Source organism: Lithobates pipiens, unplaced genomic scaffold (assembly GCF_037356315.1).
Source record: "Lithobates pipiens isolate NorthernLeopardFrog02 unplaced genomic scaffold, aLitPip1_a1.2 Scaffold_16, whole genome shotgun sequence".
In the NCBI taxonomy this organism is placed as follows: Eukaryota; Metazoa; Chordata; class Amphibia; order Anura; family Ranidae; genus Lithobates; species Lithobates pipiens.
This window is the reverse complement of record NW_027507748.1, coordinates 236602467-236629776: the sequence shown is the minus strand read 5'-3', so window position 1 is coordinate 236629776 and position 27310 is coordinate 236602467. Positions and strand designations below refer to the sequence as shown.

Sequence of the window (27310 nt, the reverse complement as noted above, 5' to 3'; positions counted from 1 at the left end):
CACCTCCTGTTTACATCTTTGACAAGTAGGGTCCCTTTGAGGGTAAATACTCGCCAGCCTCTGTGGGGTGTAGTAGGCCCTATGCAGGAACTTAAATTGTATGAACCTGTCTTTTGCAGCAATCATTGATGGAATGTATGAGGTTAGGCACTCCTTCCACTCTTCCTCATCTAAGTATGGAATGTCTGCCCTCCATTTCCCCCAGGATTTGGTCAGTGTAGTGTCATATTCTACCGTGAGGTAAAGATATAAGGTTGACAGAGGTCTCCCCATTGCTCTGGAAGTCAGTAGACGTTCAATGGAGTCTGATTCCAAAGTCAAGGGGTCAGGGAATTGGGCCTCAAAGGCGTGTCTCAGCTGCCAGTACCTGAACTGAAAAGAATTTGGGAGGGCGTATGTACGTCTCATTTCCTGGAAGGACATTAGTCTACCCTGATGTACTATGTGTTTTAAGGTGATGATTCCCTTTTTTGCCCACAGAGAAGGGTCTGGGATACTATTTTAGTGAGGGAGCATGGGGTTACCCCACAGGGGCATGTGTGGAGAGATGTGGTTGGGCTTCCCGTAACTCTTCCTTGCCTCCCGCCAGACCCGCACCGTGGTTCGCATCAGTGGCGTCATGGACGAGCTAGCCCTAAGTCCCCTAAATGGTAGGTTGCTCAGTGCTGCAAACGAGCCAAGGATGGTGCCTCCAGAGTGACTGCCGGGTTTTGTCTGGGCTGGGAGAACCACCATCAAATTGTGACCAGGACGGCTGCACAGTAGTAAGTCTGAAAGTTCGGGAGCGCCAGACCCCCCCCCCCCCCCTTATAATGGGAGGTATAGTATCTGCTTGGCCACCCTGGGGGACCTCCCAGCCCAGACAAAGGATATCAGCAGACTCTCCAGCCTCCGGAAGAAAGTCCTGGGGATGTGTATGGGGGTGTTATGAAAGAAGTACAGATACTTGGGGAGATAAATCATTTTTAGCAGGTTGACTCTACCTACTGGGGACAAAGGAAGAGATTTCCATGCCACGCATCTGGTCCCTAATTGTGACATGAGTGGCTGTAAATTGTCATCCATATAATTCTGGACTTTACCACTGATTTTAATCCCCAGGTATGTAAAGCTTTCTACCCATTTAAGCTGCGGATGAGGCACTTGAGCGGTTGAGGAGTGGAGCGGGAAAAGGACCGATTTATCCTAGTTAATGCGGATTCCTGAGTATCGACCGAAACGGTTAATGAGGTTCAGTGCGGTGTGTAAAGAAGATGACGCGTCTGCTAGGTAAAGCAGAGTGTCTTCTGCATATAAAGACAGCTTTTCTTCAATTGGATCTGTAATCCCTTTATCCCAGGATCCGCTCTCAGCATTATGGCCAGGGGCTCCATTGCGAGGGCAAATAAGGCCGGAGAGAGGGGGCACCCTGTCTCGTGCCCCAAGCCAACTGAAACTGCCCGGAGAGGCAGCCATTAGTACGGATTCTAGCTGAGGGGCTTTGCTACAGCATGCAGAGCCATTTTGTGAATCCCGGGCCAAATCCAAATCGCGAGAGCACCTCCCATAGGTAACCCCACTTGACAGAGTTGAAAGCCTTTTCTGCGTCAAGTGAGGCCACCGCGCCCGGCTCCCCCTCATCCTATCTATCTATGTGTGTGAGTAGGCGTCTGATATTAATGCCCATGCCTCTGCCCGGCATAAAGCCTGTCTAGTCACTGTGGACAAGAGCTGTAATGACCAAGTTTAGCCTGTTAACTGGAATTTTGGCCAATATTTTCGTGTCCACATTTAACAGCGATATAGGGCGGTACGATGAACATAATGTGGGGTCTTTCCCAGGCTTGGGGATCACGACTATGATCGCTTCACTCATGGTGTCAGGAAGTTTCTCGATACGCGTCAACACGGAAAATAGATGGTGGAGTCTGTCAGCGAGCTCCGTGGCGTAATGTTTATAGAATTCCACCGGGATTCCATCAGGCTGGGCGGCTTTCCTGCCTGCATAGATTTAAGCGCCTGGAGAATCTCCAGAACCGTAATAGGGGCGTCCAGCCTGCTTCAGTATGTTTCAGTAAGGACTGGTACATCAATGTCAGCCAAGTATGTCGTCAGGTCTTCCTCAGGGACGGATTAACATAGGGGCTATTGGAGCTGCAGCTCCACGCCCCTTTCTTAAGATAGGCCCATTTGTCCAAAAAAAATAAAAAAATAAAAAATAGATTGACTTTTAGGATTGTACCTCAGCGATCAGGAGTTACAGAGACCCCACATTTGGGGCATAGGTGGCTAAAGACCCACTCCAGCACTGGTTAAAATATGGGGCTGCTATCATCTATGGTTCCGGAGATACAGGGCTCCTTGCGCAGCCTGTCAGAAGCTACATACAGAGCGGTCAGTATAAATACAAGCTGGAACAATCTGCAGCAGACTGAGAGGATGAACTCACAGGGCTTATAATAATTATTTGTATATTACTTATGATAATTAACCCCTTGCCACCCAGGCCCATTCTAAGACTTCTCTCCTACATGTAAAAATCATCATTTTTTTTATGCTAGAAAATTACTCAGAAACCTCAAGCATTAGATATTGTTTTAGCAGACACTCTATGGAATAAAATGGTGGTCTTTGCAACTTTTTATGATGCACGATATTTGCGCAGCAATTTTTCAAACTTTTTTTTTGGAAAGAAACTGTTTCATTCATAAAAAAACACTAAAGTTAGCATGATTTTTTGTTGTGTACTAAGCGATGCTTTACATTTTTTACAGGTTACATGTTTAGAGTTACAGAGGAGGTCTAGTGCTAGAATAATTGCTCTCGCTCTAACGATCGTGGCATATGTAACCTGTGTGTATCTGGCTCTGATACTAACCAGTGCCTACCCAGGGACTGACTAGTATCTCTCCCCAGCCTGTCCCCACACACCCTCTCACCTGCTGACCTGTGAATGGGGCAATCACTCCCGCAGTGTTATTGTGTTCTGCCAGTGAATACATTGATTAGTGTTGCTAACTATAGCTGGCAGCACTGATTGTTTTGGGGAAAACCTGACAGGCTGGTTGTACTCAAGTCGGTTAATAGGTTGACTTGTGTAAAACCAGCTAGCCCATGCATAGATCGACTATGGCTGGTCTCTGCTTAATTGGTGTAATTTCAATCCATGTCTGGCCCGCTTAACCACTATGCAGTCCATAAACATCCTTCCACAAACCTTTACATTTTTCCTTCCCAGATTACTTTATCCTCCTCTCCTATACATAGTGCCCACTGTCTTACTCTCCACACTTCTCTCCTATACATAGTGCCCACTGTCATACTCTCCACACTTCTCTCCTGTACATACTGCTCATTCAGGACTGGTCCAAGGATTTTTGACATCCTAGGCAAAACCTAATTTTGCCGCCCCCCCTGGCTCCACCCTTGACTCCACCCCCTTTCCTCTGCCAATGTAAGCTGCACTTTTTAAATGAAATGCAGCCTACCAGAGCCCATAAAATGCAGCCTCACCAGTGCCCATCAAATGCAGCCTCACCAGCGCCCATCAAATGCAGTCTCACCAGCGCCCATCAAATACAGCCTCACCAGTGCCTATCAAATGCAGCCTCACCAGTGCTCATCAAATGCAGCCTCATCAGCGTCCATCAAATGCAACCTCACCAGCGCCCATCAAATGCAGCCTCACCAGCTTCCATCAATGCAACCTCACCAGCGCCCATCAAATGCAGCCTCACCAGCTTCCATCAATGCAACCTCACCAGCGCCCATCAAATGCAGCCTACCAGAGCCCATCAATGAATGTTTGCTTGCTTCCATTCATTCGGTAGATGGGATACAGACACAGTCCCCACTGTCATACCTCCAAAACACTTCTCTCCTATACATAGTACCCACTGTCATACTCTCCACACTCCTCTCCTGTACATACTACTCACTGTCATTCCCTCCATACTCCTCTCCTATACATAGTGCCCACTGTCATACCTCCAACACTTCTCTCCTATACATAGTGCCCACTGTCATACCCTCCACACTCCTCTTCTGTACATACTACTCACTGTCATACCCTCCATACTCCTCTCCTATACATAGTGCCCACTGTCATACCCTCCACACTTCTCTCCTATACATAGTGCCCACTGTCATACCGTCCACACTTCTCTCCTATACATGGTGCCCACTGTCATACCCTCCATACTCCTCTCCTATACATAGTGCCCACCGTCATACCCTCCCTCCACACTCCTCTCCAGTAATTACTGCTTGCTGTCCTTCTCTCCACACTTCTCTCCTGTACATAGTGCCCACTGTCATACCCTCCACACTCCTGTACATATTGCTCACTGTCATACCCTTCACACTCTTCTCTTATACATAGTGCCCAATGTCATACCCTCTACACTCCTCTGCTGTGCATACTACCCACTGTCATACCCTTCACAATCCTCTCCTGTACATAGTGCCTTCTGCCATACCCTCTGCACTCCTCTCATGTACATAGTGCCCATTGTTAGACCCTCCACATTCCTCTCCCTTACCTGCACATACTTCCCACTTTTATACCATCAATACTCCTCCCCTATGCCTCTTACCCACACAAACTGTTCTTTAAAATTATACTGAATATCCTCAATGATACCAGCTCTGGAATGGGCACACTTTTGTTAGTTCAACTAAAGGAAATCTCACAGTCCTCATATTTGTTCTGCCCCATTATTAGTACTTATTTAATTTTGCAATTACTATTGTGATGCATAGAGGAACATAGGGGATGTCAGCTACTCTAAATATAGCACTTGTAAAAAAAGCATCCCTGAAAATATTTTTGAAATGTTGACAACTATGCACTTAGGCACTGCCCAAGGGCCACAGGGTCAGTAGGGGGCCCCATGAGAGGCTCCTGTGATATTAAAGCGGTAGTAAAGGGTAGGTTATGCCATAATGTACAAGAATGCGCAGCATATTAGCACATTAGGGCACACTTACATTTCTCAGACTGAGCCCTCCAGTGCTGTGCTGTGATCAATCCGTCGGGGCCCGGGCACTTCCATCTTCACCCGGTCTTCCTTCTGGGTTCTGTGCCTTTGGTCACTTGCCTTGGCCAGGCTGCGTTGATGTCATTCCCACACATGCTCATGTGCATCCTCTTTCTCTCACCCCCCCCTTTCTCTCTCATCCTCCCTCCCTTACCCCTCACACCTCTTTCATCCCCTTTCTCTCTCTCTCTTTCTCTCTCTCTCTCTCATCCTCCCTCTCTCTCTTTAATTTAATTTGTTATAACAAAAAATAGTTAGCATTTTTATTTATTTATTGTTTATAAAAGGCCCCACCAAAATCCTCAGCACCAGGCCCATGTTCTTAATCTGGCCCTGGTCTTCCTTACTATAGCCTGACCTAGAAGTGTACAAAGATTTGTAAAATTCTGCAAAGCAGTTGTTAATCCCGTCTGGGGTGTGAGTCAGCTGGCCAGATTGGTCCCTAATATGCGAGATACTCAGCCTCCCTGCCTGTTCTCTGGAGAGCCAGGCCAGCAGCCGCCCCGATCTCTCCCCCTGCTCAAAGATCCGCTGGGACTGTGTGAGCATTTTCTTCTGGGTGAGAGAGGTGCGGAGGGAGACAGCCTCTCTAGTCAGGGCCTGCAGTTGCATATAGTGTTGGGAGTCCCGGGTGTGGACAAAGAGAGCCTCCGCATGCTCTGCCTCCCCCTCGACCCTATTCAGTTCCACTCTACATTCCCTGCGTATTCTGGCAATGATGATCTGGTAATGTCCCCTCGCTGTAGCCTTAAAGGCATCCCACACAACCGTGGCCTCTGCCGAGCCCACATTCACAGCCCAATAGCTATTCAACTCAGTCCTGAATCGGGCATCTACAGCAGTATCTGAAATCCAGAACCTGGATAGCCTCCATAATCTAACAGCTGGTCCCAGGGAAAGATTCAATGTCAGGAGCAAAGGTGCATGATTCGATATTCTCCTGGGCAGTATTTGTATGTCCAAGACCCTTGGAAGGACTGGACCTCCTGCAAAAACAAAGTCAATGCGAGAGAATGTCTTATGGGAGGCAGAATGACACATAAATGCCCGAGACCTGGGGTGTCTCCACCTCCAGACATCTGTCAGGCCATAGGTGTCCGCCCATTCAGCCAGGCCAGGACAGTGGTGACCCCCTGGTGTCAGTCTGTCCATATCTGGGTCAGGAACCAGGTTAATATCACCCAGGATAAGAGTATTGTCAGAGTCAAACTCGGCTACCCTGCTAGTGATTTGATTCAGCACCAGCAGGGAGGCCGGCGGGGGCAAATATAATCCCACAATGGTCCAGGTCATTGAGTAAATTGTCGCGTGAACAATAACATATCTACTGTCTGGGTCCAAGGCCAGATCCAGGAGCCGAAAGGGGAGGGACTTCAATACCAGGACACTTACACCCCTGGCAAAACTAGAATGAGTGGAATGGTAATGGTATCCCACCCAGGGTTTTTGAGGGAGAGAAGCCTGCTCCCGATGAGGTGAGTCTCCTGGAGTATGCACATATGTGGGTTATAAGCTTTAAGGAATTGGAAGACCAGGGACCGTTTGACCAGGGAGTTCAACCCCCTGGTGTTCCATGAGAGGATGTTAAGAGTAGACATGGACTCTGGGGGTAGTAGAAAGATCAGGATCATCGTGGAACCCGGCTCCCGGATTGGACCGCTGGACCCAAGACACACATCTCTGAAGACCATGCAACGCTGACATATCAAGATTTTCAGTATACAAACAAAATTAAACTAAAAACATTGGTATAACCCCAATAACCATAATTAAAAGAAAAAAAAAGGAAATAAAAAACCTTGGCCCCGTTAGGAGAACATACCCCACCCCCCAGCCCCCACCCCACCCAACCCCCTTAAACTGAGGAGGGCATACATCCCAAACCTTCACAGCTCACCGGCTGCAACAGGGGGTCCGTGCAAGAGGCAAGCTACACCCCCCCAAACTTCCAGGGGGGTAGGCAGTGAATTGAGTGGCTCACCAAGCATGAGACTGCCGCCCACACAATGGAGGAAGCTGTAAGGGACACTGTGGCATGTCCTGTCAGTAGAAATGATCCAAGGGATTAAATGGTACACATAGCATGAGCCCCTAGGCTCCAGGAGAGGGGGGGGGAAGAAAAAAGGGGTCCACATGAGCGGCCAGTCGCAAAATTCTCCTGACCATGTCTCTCGTCAGGGTTACCAACTTGAACTCCAGCCACCGGGGAGGTTACCTCCACCGTGGGAGGGGAGCTCATCATGGATGCAAACAAGGCACAACAGGTGCAACAGGAAATGTGGGCGTCTCGACAGTGGAATGGTTTGTGGTCAACCCAGTAAGAATAAGGGTGTCATCCAATGCTTGGCATATGGTCGATCAACGGGCCGGCAGCAGCGAGTCAATCCAGGTAGATGCCTCCCTGGGGGTGTTAAAGAAGCGGGTCGTTTCCCAGTCCTGGACTCTTATACGGGCCGGAAAAAGGATGCTATATCGGATGTTACGTGCTCTCAAAGCTACTTTAATGTGGTCAAAAGATTTCCTGAGCTTTTGAGTCTCTACCGAGTAGTCAGGAAAGATCATCAACCTGGCATTCTGAAAGCGAAGGTCCCCGAAATTCCTAGAAGCATGGAGAATTTCATCTCTGTCTCTGAAATTGAGGAGGCGGAGGATGAAGGTTCGTGGAGGAGATCCAGGAGGCTCCGGTTTAGGTGGTATGCGGTGAGCCCTTTCCACCGCGTAGTGGGGTGACAAGCGGGCATCAGGAAGGAGGTCATGCAACATACCCCTCCACAAAACCCGTGGGATTGTTCCCCTCAGCCCCCTCCGGCAGGCCAACAATGCGGAGATTATTGCGTCAGGTTCCTATTCTCAGCATCTTCAGCTCTGTACTCCAGGGCCCTGACTTTGGTTTGAAGGATGCGGAGAGCTGCTCCATTTTCTGACATTGTGTCTTTAGTATTGCTATTGCTCATCCTATGCTCAGTCTCAGTGACTCTGGATCTGAGTTTGTCTATATCCTATCTGATGAGACCCATATCCAGCTACACAGCTTCTATTTTTACCGTTAGAGTGGTTTGACAAATGGCGATGGCCGCCATGACCTCTGCCAGCCAGGGAGGCCGATATTCATCTGGGTCCATGGGGCTCGTCTGGGAAGCTCTGTGGGCACTCCGTGTAGCACGGGTCTCCTCCTGGAGGTCCGTGGGAGTCTGGGGGGGTCCGGCTATGGCAGAAAAGTCTGTTTCCTACCCCCTTTGTTCGCGCCTGAGGTATGGCGCCTCATTCAGGTGGCTGTGGCCCTCACTGTTGGGATATGGCTCGGATGGTGTAGAGCAGGTTCAGGTGGGGCCAGGAGGTAGCAGGAGGCCAGCCCCGCCCCAGTCTCAGTCCACGTGAGCAAGAGGGCCCGGTTACGTGCCTAGGGCCACCTTCAGTCCGCCGCCTGCTGGTAGGGGTCTCCCACCAACCTCCTAATGCGGGGGCAGAAGAGTCCTCCTTCCCAGCCCCGCTCCTCAGGGACTGCCAAGAGAGGCTGCGGCCTATTCACAATGCTGTCCTTATGTGTCCTTATGTGCTCCAGGGTAGAGCCAGCATCCACCAGAGATCAATGCCCAAGCCTCCCTCCGCTGCTTGTAGTGGTCGGCTATGGAGGGGACCACCCCACAGTGCAGCCGGAGGTTAGAGCCTCCGTCCGGGCTGAAAAGGCCACGGTCGTGGCCTACTCACCGCCGGTTGTCCCGATCCATCCTCCGGGCCCCTGGCATCCGCCGGGGAAGGGACTGCTCTGCCGCCGTGAGCGGTCAACGGGTCTCTGAAGGCCCTGTTCAGCTCTGCCAGGAGCGCCGGATCACGTCCACAGGCCAGAGGCCGCCAGGAAAGGCCGGTGAAAGCACACCGCCTCCAAAATTCTTCCACAGGTCCCCAATCTCATCTACCCCCAGTCCTTACTCTCTGGAGGGGTGAAAGTGAGCAAAAAATAGAGGCCCCTGATCCGGATTAGTAAAAGAAGAGCGGAGCTCACTAAATCAGCAGCCGCTCACAGTGCCATCTTGGCCACGCCCCCAAGGGTTTTTTCTTTGCAGTATCCACATCCCTTTGTTTACATTTCACTGTCATTCTGAGCCCACACAATGTTAACTCAGAGCCACTCCATGGTGATTGATGATGATACATGCAACCTTCTGCCAGAACATTGCTTTATTATGTCATCACTGTGGATGCCACATTATGTTGGTTTGTGCCTGCCTATGGCCATGTTTTTCCTGCCAGGCCCTCATGGATCCCAGGCCCACAGCTGATGAGATAGACATTCCCAGCTGCAGCCAATGGAATATGAGCGAGCAATCTCTTTTTTAATACATTTAATCTATGTATTGCATCAATCCCTGAGGAAGTGAATGGTTGTTCACGAAACGCGTCAGCCTACCAGGATGCATTTTCATACTCACCATGGATTATTCTATGGAATATTCTACTTGACTCTGAATATATAATATACTATGTATAGTATCACAAATCTATTTGACAATAAGGTACTTGTCCGTGTTTACTTTTTGACATTGTACTAATAAACTTGAATTTTATATAGCTCAGGCTCAAGGATCTTGTTGCATTTCAGGACCTGACAATGTTTGTGGATGATTATATTAACCCACCAATAGTGGGAAGAAGATGACCACTGTAGGTCCTTTTTAGTATTTTGTTTACTTCTGTCTTTAGGAATTAATAATTGTTGTCTGTCTAACCTAGACACCTCCTGTAAATTTTGTTCCAGCGTAGAATGAGCATAGCCCTTTTCAATAAACCAATCTCTCAGTACCAGGGCCTGTGACTGGAAGTCCTGAAATTTTGAGCAATTGCGCCTAATACGCTGGAACTGTCCCCTAGGTGTAGCTTTCAACCAATTAGGATAGTGCCCACTCGTGATTGGGATATATTTCGGTCAGTGCTTTTTAAAAAAGTTTTTGTCAACAGGAACCCATCTTCTTTATATATAACTAAGTCCAAAAAAATGAACAGAGTGTTGTATATCTGGTTTCTCACTCATCTATTTACCCAATCGATTGCTGCATCTGGGTTTCAGGATTCATCTGTGTGACACACAGATTTTTTTCTTTTAATATTTTTCACCTTATGAGTTGAGCAGTAGGAACACTTGTATTTCATAATAATTCATACATTTTTTTGATTGATTTTTATTTAGCAGAGGTGAATAGTATATTAGTTTGATCACAGAAGGTTTGTATTCCTATGGCTCACCTGTTCACTTGATTGATTCATTCAGGTTGCGCAATTGAAGTTTTCTTTTCAGAGTCTAGGATTACACCTAGTACCCTGGCGTGAGGGGAGGGACTGATGGTTGCATTGTTGATTTTTATGGAAAAATCATGGAGGGGTGCATGAGTGGGGGGGGATATTAATAGCTCCGTTTTACAGAGATTTCGTTTAAGGAAGTGGTGCGACATCCATGCTAATATGTCTGTTACTAAGTTAGTAATGCGAGAGGAGACTGAAGGAGTGAGGTGAGGAGTATACAGATAGATTTGGGTGTAATTGGCGTATAAAGCCGCGTACACACGGGCGGACTGTATGGCCTACTTAGTCCGTCGAAACACATTTCAGCGGACAGTCCGCTCGTGTGTGGGCTTCAGCGGACTTTTTCAGCGTGCAGTCTGGCGTACTAAGTATTTCGGAATTTCCGTAATATTGTCCGTCATACTTTGGTTTCAGCGGACAATCCGCTCGTGAGTAGGCTAGTTCGACGGACTAAGAATGGCGCATGCTCAGAAAGGATTTACACGGCGGAAGGTTGCATTGCTGTGTATTGGACTTCCTATTTCTAGTCCCGTCGTACGTGCTGTACACGTCATCGCGCAAGCTTTCGAGGGACTGTTTGTGCATCCGTGTGTGGTCAAGTCCGTTCATTCGAAAGTATGACAGACTGTCCGTCGGATTGTATGACGGACTAAGTAGGCCATACAATCCGCCCGTGTGTACGCGGCTTAAGTGGTATTGGAAGGCGTGGGCGGTTATCAAGTGACCCAGGGAGGAGGTGTGTCCAAGAACAGAGCCTTGGGGGACCCCCACAGAAAGGGGCAATGGAGAGGAGAAGACAGAGTTTTAGGTAACACTGATGGAGTGCTGTGATAGGTAGGCAGAGAACCAGGATAAAGCAGAATCTTGGAGGCCAAGGGAATGGAGTTTATTGAGAAGGAGCGGGTGGTCAACTGTATCAAAGGCCACAGCGAGGTCAAGTAGTAGGAGTATGGAGCACTGGCTGTTGTTTTTAGCAGTGAGTTTTAGTAAGGCAGTTTCCGTGGAGTGATGCGAGCAAAAGCCAGACTGTAAGGGGTTAAGAAGGTTATTTTCACGGTTGTAGACTAAGTGTTCTAAAAGTTTAGAGGTGAATGGGAGCAATGAGATGGGTCTTACGTTGTTCAGTTTGGTGGGATCCAGTGAGGGCTTTTTAATTATGGGAGTGATCTGCGCATGTTTCAGAGGGGAGGGAAAGGTACCACTGCAGAGCGAGAGATTGAAGATGTGAGTGAGGGAACATAGGATAGAAGAAGAGGGTGACCATAGTAGTTGTGAGGGAACAGGGTCCAAGGGACAATTGGCTAGGTGGGCATCTGAGAAAAGTTTTGTAACCTCTTCAGTAGTAGCCAATTCAAAAGAGGAGAGTGTGGAATGTGCTGTTAGGCAAGGTATGTTGGGTAGGAAAGATGTACTCACAGTGGAGGTGTCCTCATGAATTGCATCAATCTTGTCTTCAAAATGATTGGCAATCTCTTGGGCAGTAAGTGAGTTAGTGGGTAGAGGGGGTGGGGGACGAGGTAGAGAAGAAGAAAGAACAGGTGCGCCACACTAAGTGCAGTAATAAAAAACACTTTTTTAATCATTAAAAATCAAAGCCAAATGGCTACTCACAAAAATAGTGTAAATAGAGGAATATAAATGATTTCCAGAGTAACACGGTGCTTCTGCGGTCCACGCTGTTGTCCTGTTGTTATACAGTTAGGCTGGGTGCAAAGATGGTCCAGAGGAGTCAGCAGATTCACTGTTCGTATTGCTGTGATATCCTCAAACTGTCAACTGGGGATGTCCAGAGTGCCCCGGATACAGTGTACTGGCATCATATACTCTATTCAGGAACTGGAAACCGGAAACCGGAAGTGCGTTCCAACCTGGGACGCAAACATTGGGATCGGAAGTCATGTGATACGGGTAGCCAATGGGAATGACGCGTTTCACAACTCCGTTGTTTCTTCAGATCGTGATAGTGGATCTGAAGAAACAACGGAGTTGTGAAACATTGACAGGAATGTTGAAGTCACCAAGGATGATAGTGGTATTTCAGAGGAGAGAAAGTAAGGTAGCCAGGCAGCAAAGTCATCAAGAAAGCGCAATACCGGTCCAGGAGGCCAATAAATTGCTGCAATCCTCAGAGAAATGGGAGAAAACAGACGAATAAGCACAGACGAAAAAGCACAGTGGTGTAGTGGTTAGCACTCTCACCTAGCAGTAAGAAGGGTCGCTGGTTCAAATCCCAACCACGACACTACCTGCCTGGAGTTTGCATGTTCTCCCTGTGCCTGCGTGGGTTTCCTCCGGGTACTCCGGTTTCCTCCCACAATCCAAAGACATGCAGGTAGGTTAATTGGCTTCTGTCCAAAATTGGCCCTAGTATATGAATGGGGACCTTGGATTGTGGGCTCTTTGAGGGTAGGGACCGATGTGAGTGTGTAATGTACAGGGGCAATTGTTGACACTCACTCAGGTTGAACTGGATGGACTGGTGTCTATATTCAACCTTACTAACTATGAAACTATGAAACTATGAATACAGTGCATCTCGAAAGAAGAGAGGGATAGAGAGGGAGGGATAGGAAGGACTTGGAAGATGCTTTGTGGGAATAGAAGGAATCCAACGCCACCTCCTTTGTGTCCGTTGGGTCTGGGGGAGTGAGTTCAATGGAGGCCACCATGGGAAAAAGCAGCAGGAGAAACATGTCACATCTCATTTAAAGTCCCATGGGCAAATTTTTGCAACTTTCTTTATATATTAACCTTTTTTTCTTGCTGATAGATTTTTAACATACTGTATTGTCACACATTTTGCCCTCTCACACGTAAAGAAAGGTTGCACTTTCCCCCAAGGAGATCTCATACTTTGTGTACAATTCTAGTCTCATTTATCATATACACCAATGGGCAGTCAGTTATAAGTAGCCCAAAAAAATGTAATATTTTGTTATTAGGTAAAATGAAAATAAACACTGCATATTCTTCTTTAACTTTTTTACTGGCTTGCCTTAGGCTGGCTATACATTTTACTATTGTGTTGTTCAATTTGCCTTTAGATTTACCAAAACCATATAATATGAGGGCAAACTTTAACATTTTCAATTTGTATGCAATTAGACAGGCCCTTGCACTATAAAGGTGAAGGTAAATCTAAACAAGAAAACTGTATAATGTATGGCCAGCCTTATTCTTTCCTATAATCCTTACAAATGATTTTCAAGGACAAACAGACCAGCCTTACCCCTGGTTCACCCTTGTGCTGGTGTTTTCCACTGTGAGTCTGCAAATGTAGCTGCAGCCACTACCACCCGTACAGAAAATACAGGAGATGCTTGCGGGTGCCATTTTCCTAGTAACACCTGCATTCATTGGAAATCACAGCAGCCGCTTCCCACACTGGGAACTGTGCTGCACTTGTGGTTTCTGTGGGGGCCGCGATTTCAAAAATAGAGCAAGGACCTTTCCCCTGCATTTCAGGAGGCACGGCAGCCCATTCAAATGAATCGGCTTCAGTTTGTGGGCAAAGCGCAGCTCTTAGAGCCACAGAAGTGTGAGTCAGGTCCTACACCGGACATACAGCACTATTATAAGAAGTATAATGACAATAGAACTGTGATGAATGCAATTTAATTGTGCCTCATTACAACATACAGACAAACACACTGTATATTTACCTCAACATAGTGATCTTTAGACCTTTTCCTTCATTCAGAAAATCTTGTTTTATTTACTTGCCTAAGGACCTCATTACTATAGATGGGCAAATATTTAAAAATCCACCTTTTCAGCAATGGGGAATTGTGTTAGCAGGTCTTGTTTTAAAACAAAGTGATTGTAAACCCATCGCTGGATCGAGATCAGGCTCAGGTAAATATAAGGGGGTGCTGAGGGGTGCTGGGGGTAGGAGCTGCATTCATGAGGTAATGCTCAGAATGCATTAGAGTAAAAATCCTTCAGCCTTTAGAACCACTTTAAACTTTGTCTTCTTCATCCTTTTTTTTAACCTTTATGTCTCTTTTTCCAATTGCTATTACAGGCGATTTTCAAGAACAAGAACATCATCCTGGCCTTGATCAAACTGTCATAAGATCAGGTATGATGATGACAAAACTACTATAAATATAATGTAATTTATTGTGCCTCATTACTGTATACAGAAACACTTATAATCACTTTAACATACTGGTCTTTCAACATCTTCATAGCAGTATCATTGCTTTATTCCAAAAATCTCTAATGCCGTGTACACACGACCGGACTTTTCGAGGGACTAGGTCTGACAGACTTTCGACGGAGTTCTGACGGAGTTCTTGCAGAGTTCTGACGGACTTTCCGAATGAACGGACTTGGCCACACACAATCACACCAAAGTCCGACGGATTCGAGCGTGATGACGTACGACCGGACTAGAATAAGGAAGTTCATAGCCAGTAGCCAATAGCTGCCCTCGCGTAGGTTTTTGTCCATCGGACTAGCACACACACGAGCGGATTTCTCGGTAGAAACTGGGTCCGGCGGAGTTCCGGCGGAAAAATTTGAAACATGTTCCATTTCTAAAGTCTGTCGGATTTTTGCAAATCAAAAGTCCGCTGCAGCCCACACACGATCGAATGGTCTGCCGGAATTGTTCCGTCGGACCTTTGATGTTGAATAGTCCGGTCATGTGTACGCGGCATAGTAATTTGTATACAGCGCCTTGCGAAAGTATTCGGCCCCCTTGAACTTTTCAACCTTTTGCCACATTTCAGGCTTCAAACATAAAGATATAAAATGTTATTTTTTTGTGAAGAATCACCAACAAGTGGAACACAATTGTGAAGTGGAACGAAATCTATTGGATATTTTAAACTTTTTTAGCAAATAAAAAACTGAAAAGTGGTGCGTGCAAAATTATTCGGTCCCTTTACTTTCGGTGCAGCAAACTCACTCCAGAAGTTGAGCAAGGATCTCTGAATGATCCAATGTTGTCCTAAATGACTGATGGTGATAAATAGAATCCACCTGTGTGTAATCAAGTCTCTGTATAAATGCACCTGCTCTGTGATAGTCTCAGGGTTCTGTTGAAAGCACAGAGAGCATCATGAAGACCAAGGAACACACCAGGCAGGTCCGTAATACTGTTGTGGAGAAGTTTAAAGCCGGATTTGGATACAAAAAGATTTCCCAAGCTTTAAACATCCCAAGGAGCACTGTGCAAGCGATCATTTTGAAATGGAAGGAGTATCAGACCACTGAAAATCTACCAAGACCTGGCCGTCCCTCTAAACTTTCAACTCAGACAAGGAGAAGACTGATCAGAGATGCAGCCAAGAGGCCCATGATCACTCTGGATAAACTGCAGAGAACTACAGCTGAGGTGGGAGAGTCTGTCCATAGGACAACAATCAGTCGTACACTGCACAAATCTGGCCTTTATGGAAGAGTGGCAAGAAGAAAGCCATTTCTCAAAGATATCCATAAAAAGTCTTGTCTAAAGTTTGCCACAAGCCACCTGGGAGACACACCAAACATGTGGAAGAAGGTGCTCTGATCAGATGAAACCAAAATCGAACTTTTTGCCCACAATGCAAAACGATATGTTTGGCGTAAAAGCAACACAGCTCATCACCCTCAACACACCATCCCCACTGTCAAACATGGTGGTGGCAGCATCATGGTTTGGGCCTGCTTTTCTTCAGCAGGGACAGGGAAGATGGTTAAAATTGAGGGGAACATGGATGCAGCCAAATACAGGACCATTCTGGATGAAAACCTGTTGGAGTCTGCAAAAGACCTGAAACTGGGACGGAGATTTATCTTCCAACAAGACAATGATCCCAAACATACAGCAAAATCTACAATGGAATGGTTCACAAATAAACGTATCCAGGTGTTAGAATGGCCAAGTCAAAGTCCAGACCTGAATCCAATCGAGAATCTGTGGAAAGAGCTGAAAACTGCTGTTCACAAACGCTCTCCATCCAACCTCACTAAGCTCGAGCTGTTTTGCAAGGAAGAATGGGCAAGAATTTCAGTCTCTCGATGTGCAAAACTGATAGAGACATACCCCAAGCGACTTGCAGCTGTAATCGCAGCAAAAGGTGGCTCTACAAAGTATTAACGCAAGGGGGCCGAATAATTCTGCATGCCGCACTTTTCATTTTTTTATTGGTTAAAAAAGTTTCAAAAATCCAATAGATTTCATTCCACTTCACAATTGTGTCCCACTTGTTGGTGATTCTTCACAAAAAATTAAAATTTTATATCTTTATGTTTGAAGCCTGAAATGTGGCAAAAGGTTGAAAAATTCAAGGGGGCCGAATACTTTCGCAAGGCACTGTAGACATTAACATACTTCACTAATATAGATGCTAATTTCATGGTACATATCTTAACATCCGGTCTCCCTTGAAATCGTATACATGCCTAAATAGTCTGCATGAGTTCCTTCCAGCCTTGTAATGTCTCCCTGATACTATTAACTATTAATTGGGGGTTGAGAAAAGTGAAATCCCTTTCCCCTTACACCCCTCCAACCCCCTTCTCCCTTGTTTGTTGGATCTCTCTCTCCCCATTTTCCTCCAATTGGCTGCAGCACTGATCAGTGTATTTTGCTAATGGAGGAGTCCTAGCTGGCAGAATACAATAAAACAGCGGGGAGGATTCCTCCATTCACCTTGCTTTTGTGGATGGGGGAATCCATTCCATTTTTCCAATCAGCCCGCCGGCTGATTGAAATAAACGTATCCATGTATGGCCAACCTCAGTATAAAACCTTGTCATCAACCTCTACATATTATAGTACTGATTCAACATCTATTTTAAAAAACATGACGAATCAAGAATACCTAAATAATATGATTAGTAGTGAAGAATTTCATACAAGGTTTTCATTACACATGTAATGTAACAATGATCTCAAAATATTATAGTTTTGATATACAGTATATGTATATATATATATATATATATATATATATATATATATTATTATTTTTTTTTTTAATCACTTTCCGCCTGCGCTATAGCTGAATGATTGCTACAGCATGGGCTTCCAGTGCTGGGAGGGCTTCAATAGACCACACACTGTGATCACGGAGTCTCTTGGACTCGGATGATCACAGAACAGGGTAAGGGCCAATTGCAGTGGGCCCTTTACCATGTGATCAGCTGATCAGGAAGTAAACAGAAGCCGGTTATCAGCTTTTTTTCTCCTCACAATCAACGTGAGGAGAAAAAAATAAAGCGGGTAACCGGCTTCTGTTACAGGGAAATCAGTCCCAATCTGTGCCACCTATCAGTGTACGCCAGTGGAACCTTTTAGTGCCCACCACCAGTGCCACCTTTCAGTGCCAATCCGTGCCATCAGTGCTGCAAATCAGTGGCCATCAGTGCTATCAGTGCTGCCTACCAGTGCCTATCAGTGTCCATCAGTGCCACCTATCAGTACCCATTAGTGCCACCTATCAGTGGCACCTCTCAGTGCCCTTTAGTGCCACCCATCAGTGCTACCTATCAGTGCCCATCAGTGCCGCCTCATCAGTGCCCATTAGTGCCGCTTTATCATTGCCACCTCATCAGTGCCTATCAGTGCCCATCAGTGTAGACTATCCGTGTAGTCTCATCAGTGCACATCAGTGAAGGAGAAAAATTACCTGTTTGCAAAACTGTATGACAAACTATGAAAAATATATTATGATTTTTTTCAAAATGTTTGGTCTTTTTTTGTTTCTTTAGCAAAAAAAAAATTAAAACCCAGTGGTGATTAAATACCACCAAATGAAAGCTCTATTTATGTGAAAAAAATATAAAAGTTTTGTTTGGGTACAGTGTTGCATGACCGTGCAATTGTCATTCAGACTGGATTCACACTATCTTCGCATGTGGCTCACAGCAGGGGTATGGTGTGTCCTGTTCACTGTTTCAGGTCTGATTTCAGCCCAAATTTTTGGCTGAATTTGGACCTGAAACAGACCAAAAGACGCACAGGGCTCCTGTGCAAATTCGCACTGGAGCCGCAGTGGAGATATGTGTACCGGCTCCATAGAGAGCCGGTCAAAATCTCCTGCTATTGCGAATTGGATGCGGTGATTCTGCATCCAATTCGTAACAGTGTGAACCCAGCCTCAAAGTGCAACAGCGCTGAAAGCTGAAAATTGGCCTGGGCAGGAAGGGGGTGTAAGTGCCCAGTAGTGAAGTGGTTTAAATACAATATACCATTGACATAATTTGGCTTCAATACCTACCTCTTTTAAAAAAAAGAAAAATAGTACTTAGCTAGTGTATGTTGGAGGGTCCTATACCTGTGATTTTGTAAATATGGATGCTTGCATTTCTAATGTTTGTTGCAGCACACTACACTTTAGCAAAAAAAAAAAAAAAGTTATTTAATTTACGGTAAATATGTCTTTTACAAAGATTTGTGAGAGATATAATATAAAAAGGGATTTTTTCTTTCATGGGTCTTACTGTTAAATCTGTAAAACCTGTAGCACATTCCAATGTTTTAAGTGGTTTTCGGATGTTTGTTTTCTGTGTACAGGCAGTCCCCTAGTTACTAACATCTGACTTACAAACTACTCCTACTTGTAAACGGAGCGAGACAACATGAAGTGAGAGAAAATCTACCCCTAGGAAGGGAAATTAATTTATGTAATGCCGTGTACACACGGTCTGACTTTCCGCCAGAAAAAGTCGGACAGAATCATTCCATCGCATATTCCGACCGTGCGTGGGCTTCAGCTGACTTTTTTTTTAAAATTCTAACGGACTTAGAAATAGAACATGTTTTAAATCTTTCCAACGGAATAAATTCCTATCAGGAAAACCGTTCGTCTGTATGCTGTTCCGATGGACCAAAAACGACACAAGGGCAGCTATTGGCTACTGGCTATTGAACTTCCTTTTTCTAGTCCTGTCGTACGTGCTGTACATCACCGCGTTCTAAACGATCGGACTTTGGTGTGATCGTGTGTACGCAAGTCCGTTTCAGCAGAACTCCGTCGGAAAAACCGCCAGAGTTTATTCTGACAGAAAAAATGGTCGTGTGTACGCGGCATAAGAGTTATTATGGGAAAAAGGTGTCGCCACTGATGCTTTATCACCAAGGCTTGTTTCCACAACAACCCATAATGTTCAAAATCCAATTGTCACAGGGACAGAAAGTGAAATCTTCTGAACAGGTACACAAGACAGCAAAACAAACGTTACAGGGGTTTTAACTCTTCTCTATGCTATCCAAAAAGCTTAAAAATATTTTTTTGGGCTAGTGCTACACTTAAAAAAAGTAAAGATTTTTTTATTTAATTTTTTTAAGTATAAAATAAGGACACTTACCTGTCCGGGGCACCCCTAATGTCGACGCTTGAAGCCGATCTGTCCCTCGGCTCTCGGGTGCTGCCACCGCCATCTTCGGTAAGCTGAGCCTTGTGGCTTCACTTCCTGGTTCCCCACTGCGCATGTGCAACTCTCGCTGTGCATTCCCACTGGTCCCTGCTGTCCTTTGGGACCTGTGTGTCTCCCAGAAGACACTGTCCACCATCAGCTCTGCTGAATGCTGCCGACATTGAGGATGTAAACACATCCTGCTTGCCACTGTCACTGGGCCTGCCATCAGTCTGTACTGCAAAGGTGAGCAGATGGGGATGTCCAGAGGTAACAGAGAAGGGATTACAGTTTGGAGTTCAAAGAGGAGATATGCAGAGGGGCTAGGGTGCAAAGATGAGCAAATGCATGTGGAGTTCACATACTACCCACCGCTATACCCTTGCCAGCCTACCAAATTGAAATTTACTGACACAACACCCAAAATTTACTGGCAAAGCCAAGTTTTTACTGGCATTTCCAAAAGTTACAAAATGACAGTTGTAAGTGCAAATTTCAGTATTTAGGCTACAAATAAGTACAATATGCAATTAGCAATGTGATTTAATGTAGATATTAAGGCAAAACGCATATTTCTTATTTTATTCTCAATATAGTAAGTGGCTCAGGGGCAGGAAATTATAATGGGTGACACAGGCCCATGAAATTGACTCTCACAGTGTCACTCACAGCAATGAGCAGCAGCACAGATCACTAACACGTCCCATCCTGAGCCACAGTAACAGTCTCTCCATGCCAGGTGGTCCCCTCCAGTCCAAACAGCATTGACAGTCCCTCTCCTGGCTTTACCTGCTCCTGTCCCACAGACCTGCACACTAGGCTCAGGTCGCTCCACTCAGCTCCTTTGCACCATGACATCACACAACGTGCTCAGGCACCATCTCTGCCAGATCCACCCCCCCGCCCCCACACTGTAACAGGCACTTGGATGGTCCTGCCCAGCTCCAGACCCGAGCTGCGCATGCCCAGTTCTGAGCCAAGCGTCACAGCCATATTTTTTACTGGCAACCTTTTTCCTCTTACTGGCATTTACTGGCAGGAGAAAAGTACCCATTTTTACTGGCTGCCAGTAAAAATACTGACGGTTGGCAACACTGCATACACTCTGTACTCCTCTCCTGCACATAGTACCCAACTCCATACACTCTGCACTTCTCTCCTGCACATATTACCCAACTCCATACACTCTGCATTCCTCTCCTGCACATACTACCCAACTCCATACACTCCCTACTCTCTCCTGCACATACTACCTGCCGCCATACACTCCACACTCCTCTCCGGCACATACTACCCACTGCCATACACTCAGCACTTCTTTCCTGCACATACTACCTGCTGCCATACACCCCGTACTCCTCTCCTGTACAAACTACCCACAACAATACATGCCACACTCCTGCACATACTAACTGCCATCATGTACTATGTATTAATCTCCTGTACATACTAACTGCTACCATACCGTCCATACTCCATTGCTGCATATACTGCCCACCATTGCATCTTAATCACTCCTCCTTTATACACACTACCCGCTGTCATACACTTCGTACTTCTTTCCTACACATGCCATCATACTCTGGGCCTCTGTTCATGGGGAAATAATGGGGCCCCATAAAGCTTATCTGACAGGACACCTTCCACCTGACAGGGCCAGGGCCTGAGCCCACTGCCCAGCTCACAGGCAGCCAGCAAAGAAAAAGGAGGTGGTGTGCACTATGAAGAAAGTAGGGTATGACAAAGTTTTGCTAACATTAGTAGGGGTTTAAAACTTGTACAGTGCACACAGATCAAATTTGTGTATATAATGTACAAAATGCAGGTGTCAAGAAAATGGCTGCAGTGCAATGGTGTAGGTTTTTAGGGGTTAACACCTCTTTACCACCTGTAAAATACCGTCTGAAGAGTGATCCTAATGTGGATTGCTCTTCAGAGGACATCACATGTGCTAATGAGCCCTAAAGCTGTTCAGACAATCCTTTTTTTCTGTCAATTCAGCAAGGGACAGGGACTGGACTATTTCAAAGAGAAGTATGGGAATCTGTATTTTACTTTAAATCATACTTACCTAGCTGGATGTAGCATCGGTCCCCTGACAGCTGTAACACTGAGAACTGTGCGCCGATCACTCGGTTCTCACTGCTCCCTGAGCAGAAAGCTGATGACTGACTGTTCTGCCCCCCCCCCCCCCCACACACCCCACGCTCACTGGAGCACTGGGTCATGCTGAGAGTGGGAGGAGCTGGTTTAGGCTCTCAGAGGCTCGCTGAGAGGCTGAGCCGGAGGCCAGTCCAGGCATGTGAGTGGATTCCGATTCCATATGGTCACGATCTTGCCCAAGCTGGCTCTGTGACATCAGCAGGCAGCGGACTTTAGCCCACTGTCTGCTGAAAATGGGTCACAGGAGTGCAAAACATGTTTTCTTTGGGACACTGTTAAGTAAGCTCTTGGTTTGCAGCGATTGCAAAAACTCCAGTGGACCCATTTTACTATTTTGCTGGGGCCGCAGAAGGAATGGGACTATTTATTGTTTTTTGGGCACAGGCAGCATAATCCTTGTGCTGCGGTCATGACAATTGAAATAAAGTCCCAGGCTTCTCTTATAAATCAATCCACTGGGGCATGTAATTGTCAGTAGCACTGCACAAGGCTTATCCTGCCTGTGCCGGGGCTGGGGAAGGAATTGGACTATTTAATGTTTTTCTGGCACAGGTAGCATAATCCTTGTTCTGCCCCAGCGATTAAATTAAAGTCCCGCCCCCTTCTTCTATATCAATCCACCAGGGCATGTAGTTGCCAGGAACCACAGCAGGAGGATTACTCCATCGGGACTATTTTTTCAGGCACAGGCAGAGTAATCATCGTGCTGTGGTTCCCAGCAATTACATTGCCCAGCAGGCTGATATAGAAGAAGGGGCTGGGACTTTAATTAAATTGTTGCAGCACAAGAATTATGCAGCCTGTGCCTGAAAATGTTTAAATAGTCCCATTCCTTCCCCGGCCCCAGCTGAGCAAAGGGGGCTTGTGGAAGTTTTTTGACTCACAGTATGTACACTATTTTGTACATTAAACACTCCTGCACTTTATACACTACACACACTCCTGTACTATATACGCTATATTGTATGTATATATATATATATATATATATATATATATATATATATATATATATATATATATATATATGCGCTCCACATTACTACTCTACTTAAGCTACCCAGAGGCATCCTCTCCCCCTTTCCCCTCTTTCTCACCCCCCCTCTCTTTCACTCCCCCCTTCTCTCTTTTGCCCCCCCCCCCCTTACCAATCATGACCTCCCTCTATATTTAATTTAATTTGTTTTAATAATCAATTAATGTTTCCAAAAATTGTGTTTTCGTTTATTTATTCCCAAAAAAAGAAAAAAAGATCCACCATAATCCTCAGCAACAGGTCTATGATGCTTTTAATTCGGCCCTGGCCACAGCCCCATAGTCTTCTATTAGGCTGTGCATTTTCTGAAAGTGCACCAAAGATGTAGCATGCAGAACGTTTGGTGCGCTTTTCGAAAATTCAGCAAAAAGCACAAATTAATAGAAGTCTATAGGACTGCGGCTAAAAATGTGGGTAAAACATTTAGTGTGAATATGGCCTTTATGTGGCATTATATCACAAAGTGTATGTCTTACAAAGGAATCACCAATCTCAAAACCTATTCAAATTGTGTCTTCTATAGTATTTCCTCACTGTGATAGTGCTGGTAACCAATAAACATTTTTTTTGTTTTGTTTTTTAATTTACATAATCTTTATTTATTTTCATAATAATTTTTCCATAAACAAACTTTATACATTTAAATACTCAATTTTACAAATCTCTCTCCCCCCCCCCACCCCCTCCCCTTCAAGGACATGTCAGGAAAAACAAAACAAAGGGTCCCTCATGCACAGACTGTGATCGTAATTCTCCTAGAATCTCGGTCTTCTTAACACCTTTTCCTAAAAACTCTCTCTCTCCCTCCTCCCCCCCATCCTCAGTCATTCCAATCCCTTATGCTGGGTGTCCCAGCTTATCCAACCATGGTTTCCACATTCTTTTGAATTCCCTAAAATTCCCTCTCCTTACATATACTACCTTTTCCTTCCAGACCGTCTCTGTTATTAGCTGCCTCCAATCTGCTACCGTCGGGGGGTTTTCTGCCTGCCACCTCTGCGCTATCAATTTCCTTGCCTGAAACATACACCTCATCACTGCTTTGTTTATACAAGCTGATCCTCTTATTCCCTCGTTCAGGCCCAGCACACACATTCTGGGGTTCCCGTTAACCGTCACTCTAAATGTTTCATTTATATCGGCGATAACTTCTGACCAGTAGCGAAACAGTTTAGGGCACCTCCAGAACATGTGTGTCAGATCCCCTGTCGCCTGACATCTCGGACATCCATCGTCTACTCTTTGCCCAAACCTATATAGCCTCTTCGGTGTATAATAGGCTCTATGTAACAGCATCAGATGTGACACCCTCTGGGCTGGCGAGACAGATATCAAATGTCCCCCCTCAAGTATCCTCATCCACTGCTCATCTGAGAATGTTCCTACTTCCTCCTCCCATTTTCTTCTAGTTTTAAGTTTTCCTGGGGTTTCTATACTCCCTTCATATATGTGTGGATAAATTTCTGCTATAAAACCTCTCTCTCTATCTTGGGAGTTTAATCTATTATTACTCCAAACTGGCCCTGGTGTATCAAATTGTTTCGATAAAGCATGCCTGATTTGTAAATATTTATAAAACGAATGTTTTGATAAATCAAATTCCGTTCTCAGTGTGTTAAATGTTTTTATTGTGTTTCCTTCATACAACTGGGCCAGCCTGTCAATCCCTCTACTTTCCCAGTCTTTGTATCTTCCTATCTTTTCCATTTCCTGTAAGTTCAGGTTATTCCATAGGGGGGTTTCTTTAGTCAACCCTTCCAGGCCTTTTATCGCTTTTACTGCCTTCCGTACTTTTAAAGCAAGTTTTATTGCGGGCATTCCATGGGGGAATGAGTTTGCCTCCAGAGCTTCTACTATAGTCTTATGAGGTGTCCCAGTAATCATTAATGTCGTGTTTGTACCTCCACTAAGCTCATTGCTCATCCCCAGATGCTGTAATTGTGCAGCTAAAAAATAACTTCTTGGTTGAGGTACTGCCATTCCTCTTTTCCTTGTTGGTAACTGCAGAATTTGTAAGCCTATTCTTGAAGTACCTCCTCTCCATATGAGTTCTCGAAATAGTGTTTCCATTTTTTTAAACCATTTTATGTCTATCCATATCGGCGAATTGTGCAACAGATACAATAACTGAGGCATCCACAGCATTTTGATAAGATTGCATCTCCCTGCGACTGATAATGGGAGTTTCTTCCAAATTTCTATTTTATTTTTAAATTTGACTAATAGTGGGGCGACATTATCACTTATATACCTTTTTGGATCTCTTTGTATGTGTATTCCTAAATATTTTATTTTCTCCACCACTTCTAACTGCGGGATTGCCAATATACTTTGGCTCCCCAGTGTATCTATAGGCATCAAAGCTGATTTTTCCCAGTTTATAGTTAATCCCGAGAAACTGCTAAACTCCCCTATGACTTTCATCCCCTGCCTGGTGGACTTCTCTGAGTCCCCCAAATAAAGGAGAATATCATCCGCGTATAGCGCGATCTTCTCTTCCCTCATCCTTCTTTGGAAGCCTTCCATATTAGTATTAGATCTTATTGCAATGGCTAATGGTTCCATTGCGAGGGCAAAGATCAGGGGTGACAAAGGACACCCCTGTCTTGTCCCTCTCTCCAATAATATTTTATCTGAATACTCGTTGTTAACCCTGATTCTAGCACTAAGACCATTATACAAAGTTTTTATCCATGCAATGAATGTAGAACCAAATCCAAATTCGCTCAGTACCCGCCAGATATATCTCCATTCTAGACTGTCAAAGGCTTTGACTACATCTAAAGCCATAATTGCCCTTTTACCTACGTTTTCCGTTGGTATCTGCAGGTTAAGATACAGCCTTCTGATATTCATGCTAGTTGATCTACCGGGAATAAATCCCGTTTGATCAGGATGTATCAATCTGGAGATAATTTTATTCAATCTGGCCGCCAGTACCTTAGCTAATATTTTTGCATCCGTACACAGAAGTGAGATAGGTCGATAAGACTTATGCCGCGTACACACGATCAAACAAGCGGGTGGAAAAGTCCGGCAAACTCAAGTCCGCCAAACAATCCCCCCGTGTGTAGCATCCGGCATACTTTTTTGACCCGAAAGTACGGCAGACTTAGAATGCCGTGTTGCACTTCAATCTTCCCGCCGGACTCGCATTTCGCCAGACAATCCGGCCGTGTGTATGCCAGTCCGCCGTACTTTTGAAATGAGCGGACTTTTCCCGCCCGGAGAATAGTCCGCTCATTTTGAGCGGGTGTCCAGGTAGGCGGGGCCAGCGAAGGAGACGTCGCTGGCCCCGCCGCCTGGTATGGACTTAAAGGGGAACCCCAACGGCGTGGGGGTCCCCCCCAAGTCCACAACAGACCCTTGTCTGAGCACGCTACCCGGCCGGCCAGGAAAGGGGTGGCGAGCGAACGCCCCCCCCCCCTGAGCCGTACCAGGCCGCGTGCCCTCAACATGGAGGGTGCCTTGGGGAAGGGGGGGCCGCGCGGCCCCCCCACCCCAAAGCACCTTGTCCCTATGTTGATGAGGACAAGGGCCTCTTCCCGACAACCCTGGCCGTTGGTTGTCGGGGTCTGCGGGCGGGGGACTTATCGGAATCCGGGAGCCCCCTTCCGTTCTTCTTCTTCGTCTTCTTCTTCTCCAGGAGATGTTGACTCGACGTTCTCTCCGGCCGCAATGCCAGGGACACGCTGTGCTGCCACTTATATAGGGACAAGGGGCAGTGTCACATGGGTTTATGTCACATGGGTTGGTGTCACATGGTGACCCCGCCCCCTTACGATGTCACAGTCCCGGAGGATGCTGGGACTGTCGCCATGTGACATCAACCCATGTGACCAACCCATGTGACATAAACCCATGTGACACCGCCCCTTGTCCCTATATAAGTGGCAGCGCAGCGCATCCCTGGCATTGCGGCCGGAGAGATCATCGAGTCAACATCTCCTGGAGAAGAAGAAGAATAAGAAGAAGAACGGAAGGCGGCGGCAGCGGCGGCGACAGAAGACCGGGCCACCGCCTGTAAAAGAGCTATAGGAAGGCGCGGTGGCCCGGCAGAAGAACCGAAGAGGGGGACAAGACCCCCGAAGTCGGAAGAAGAGGCCGCGGCGACGAAGAAGAATGCCGGGCTCCTCCACTAGTAAAAGAGCTACAAGAAGATAGCGGAGGAGTCCGGTGAGAAGACCCCCGAAGACGGAAGACCCCCGGAGCTGTGCAATAAAGTATTTTATCTTGTGTGTTGTGTTTTTTTTTTGTACTTTATTTTACAGGTGAATGGGTAGGGGTACATTGTACCCCATACTCATTCACATAGGGTGGGGGGGCCGGTATCCGGGGGCCCCCTTATTAAAGGGGGCTCCCGGATTCCGATAAGCCCCCCGCCCGCAGACCCCGACAACCAACGGCCAGGGTTGTCAAGAAGAGGCCCTTGTCCTCATCAACA

General features: G+C 46.1%; 1 protein-coding gene across 7 annotated transcripts in view; it reads left to right on the top strand.

Moving 5' to 3' along the window:
• The window catches only part of LOC143982461 (C4b-binding protein alpha chain-like), a 505748-nt gene that overhangs the window by 58988 nt on the left and 419450 nt on the right, over positions 1–27310 (top strand). For all 7 annotated transcript variants that reach the window (XM_077481187.1, XM_077481191.1, XM_077481190.1 and 4 more), the window contains exon 5: positions 14341–14397. In XM_077481187.1, coding sequence (XP_077337313.1) covers positions 14341–14397 — 57 coding nt within the window. The remainder of the gene's footprint in view (positions 1–14340; positions 14398–27310) is intronic.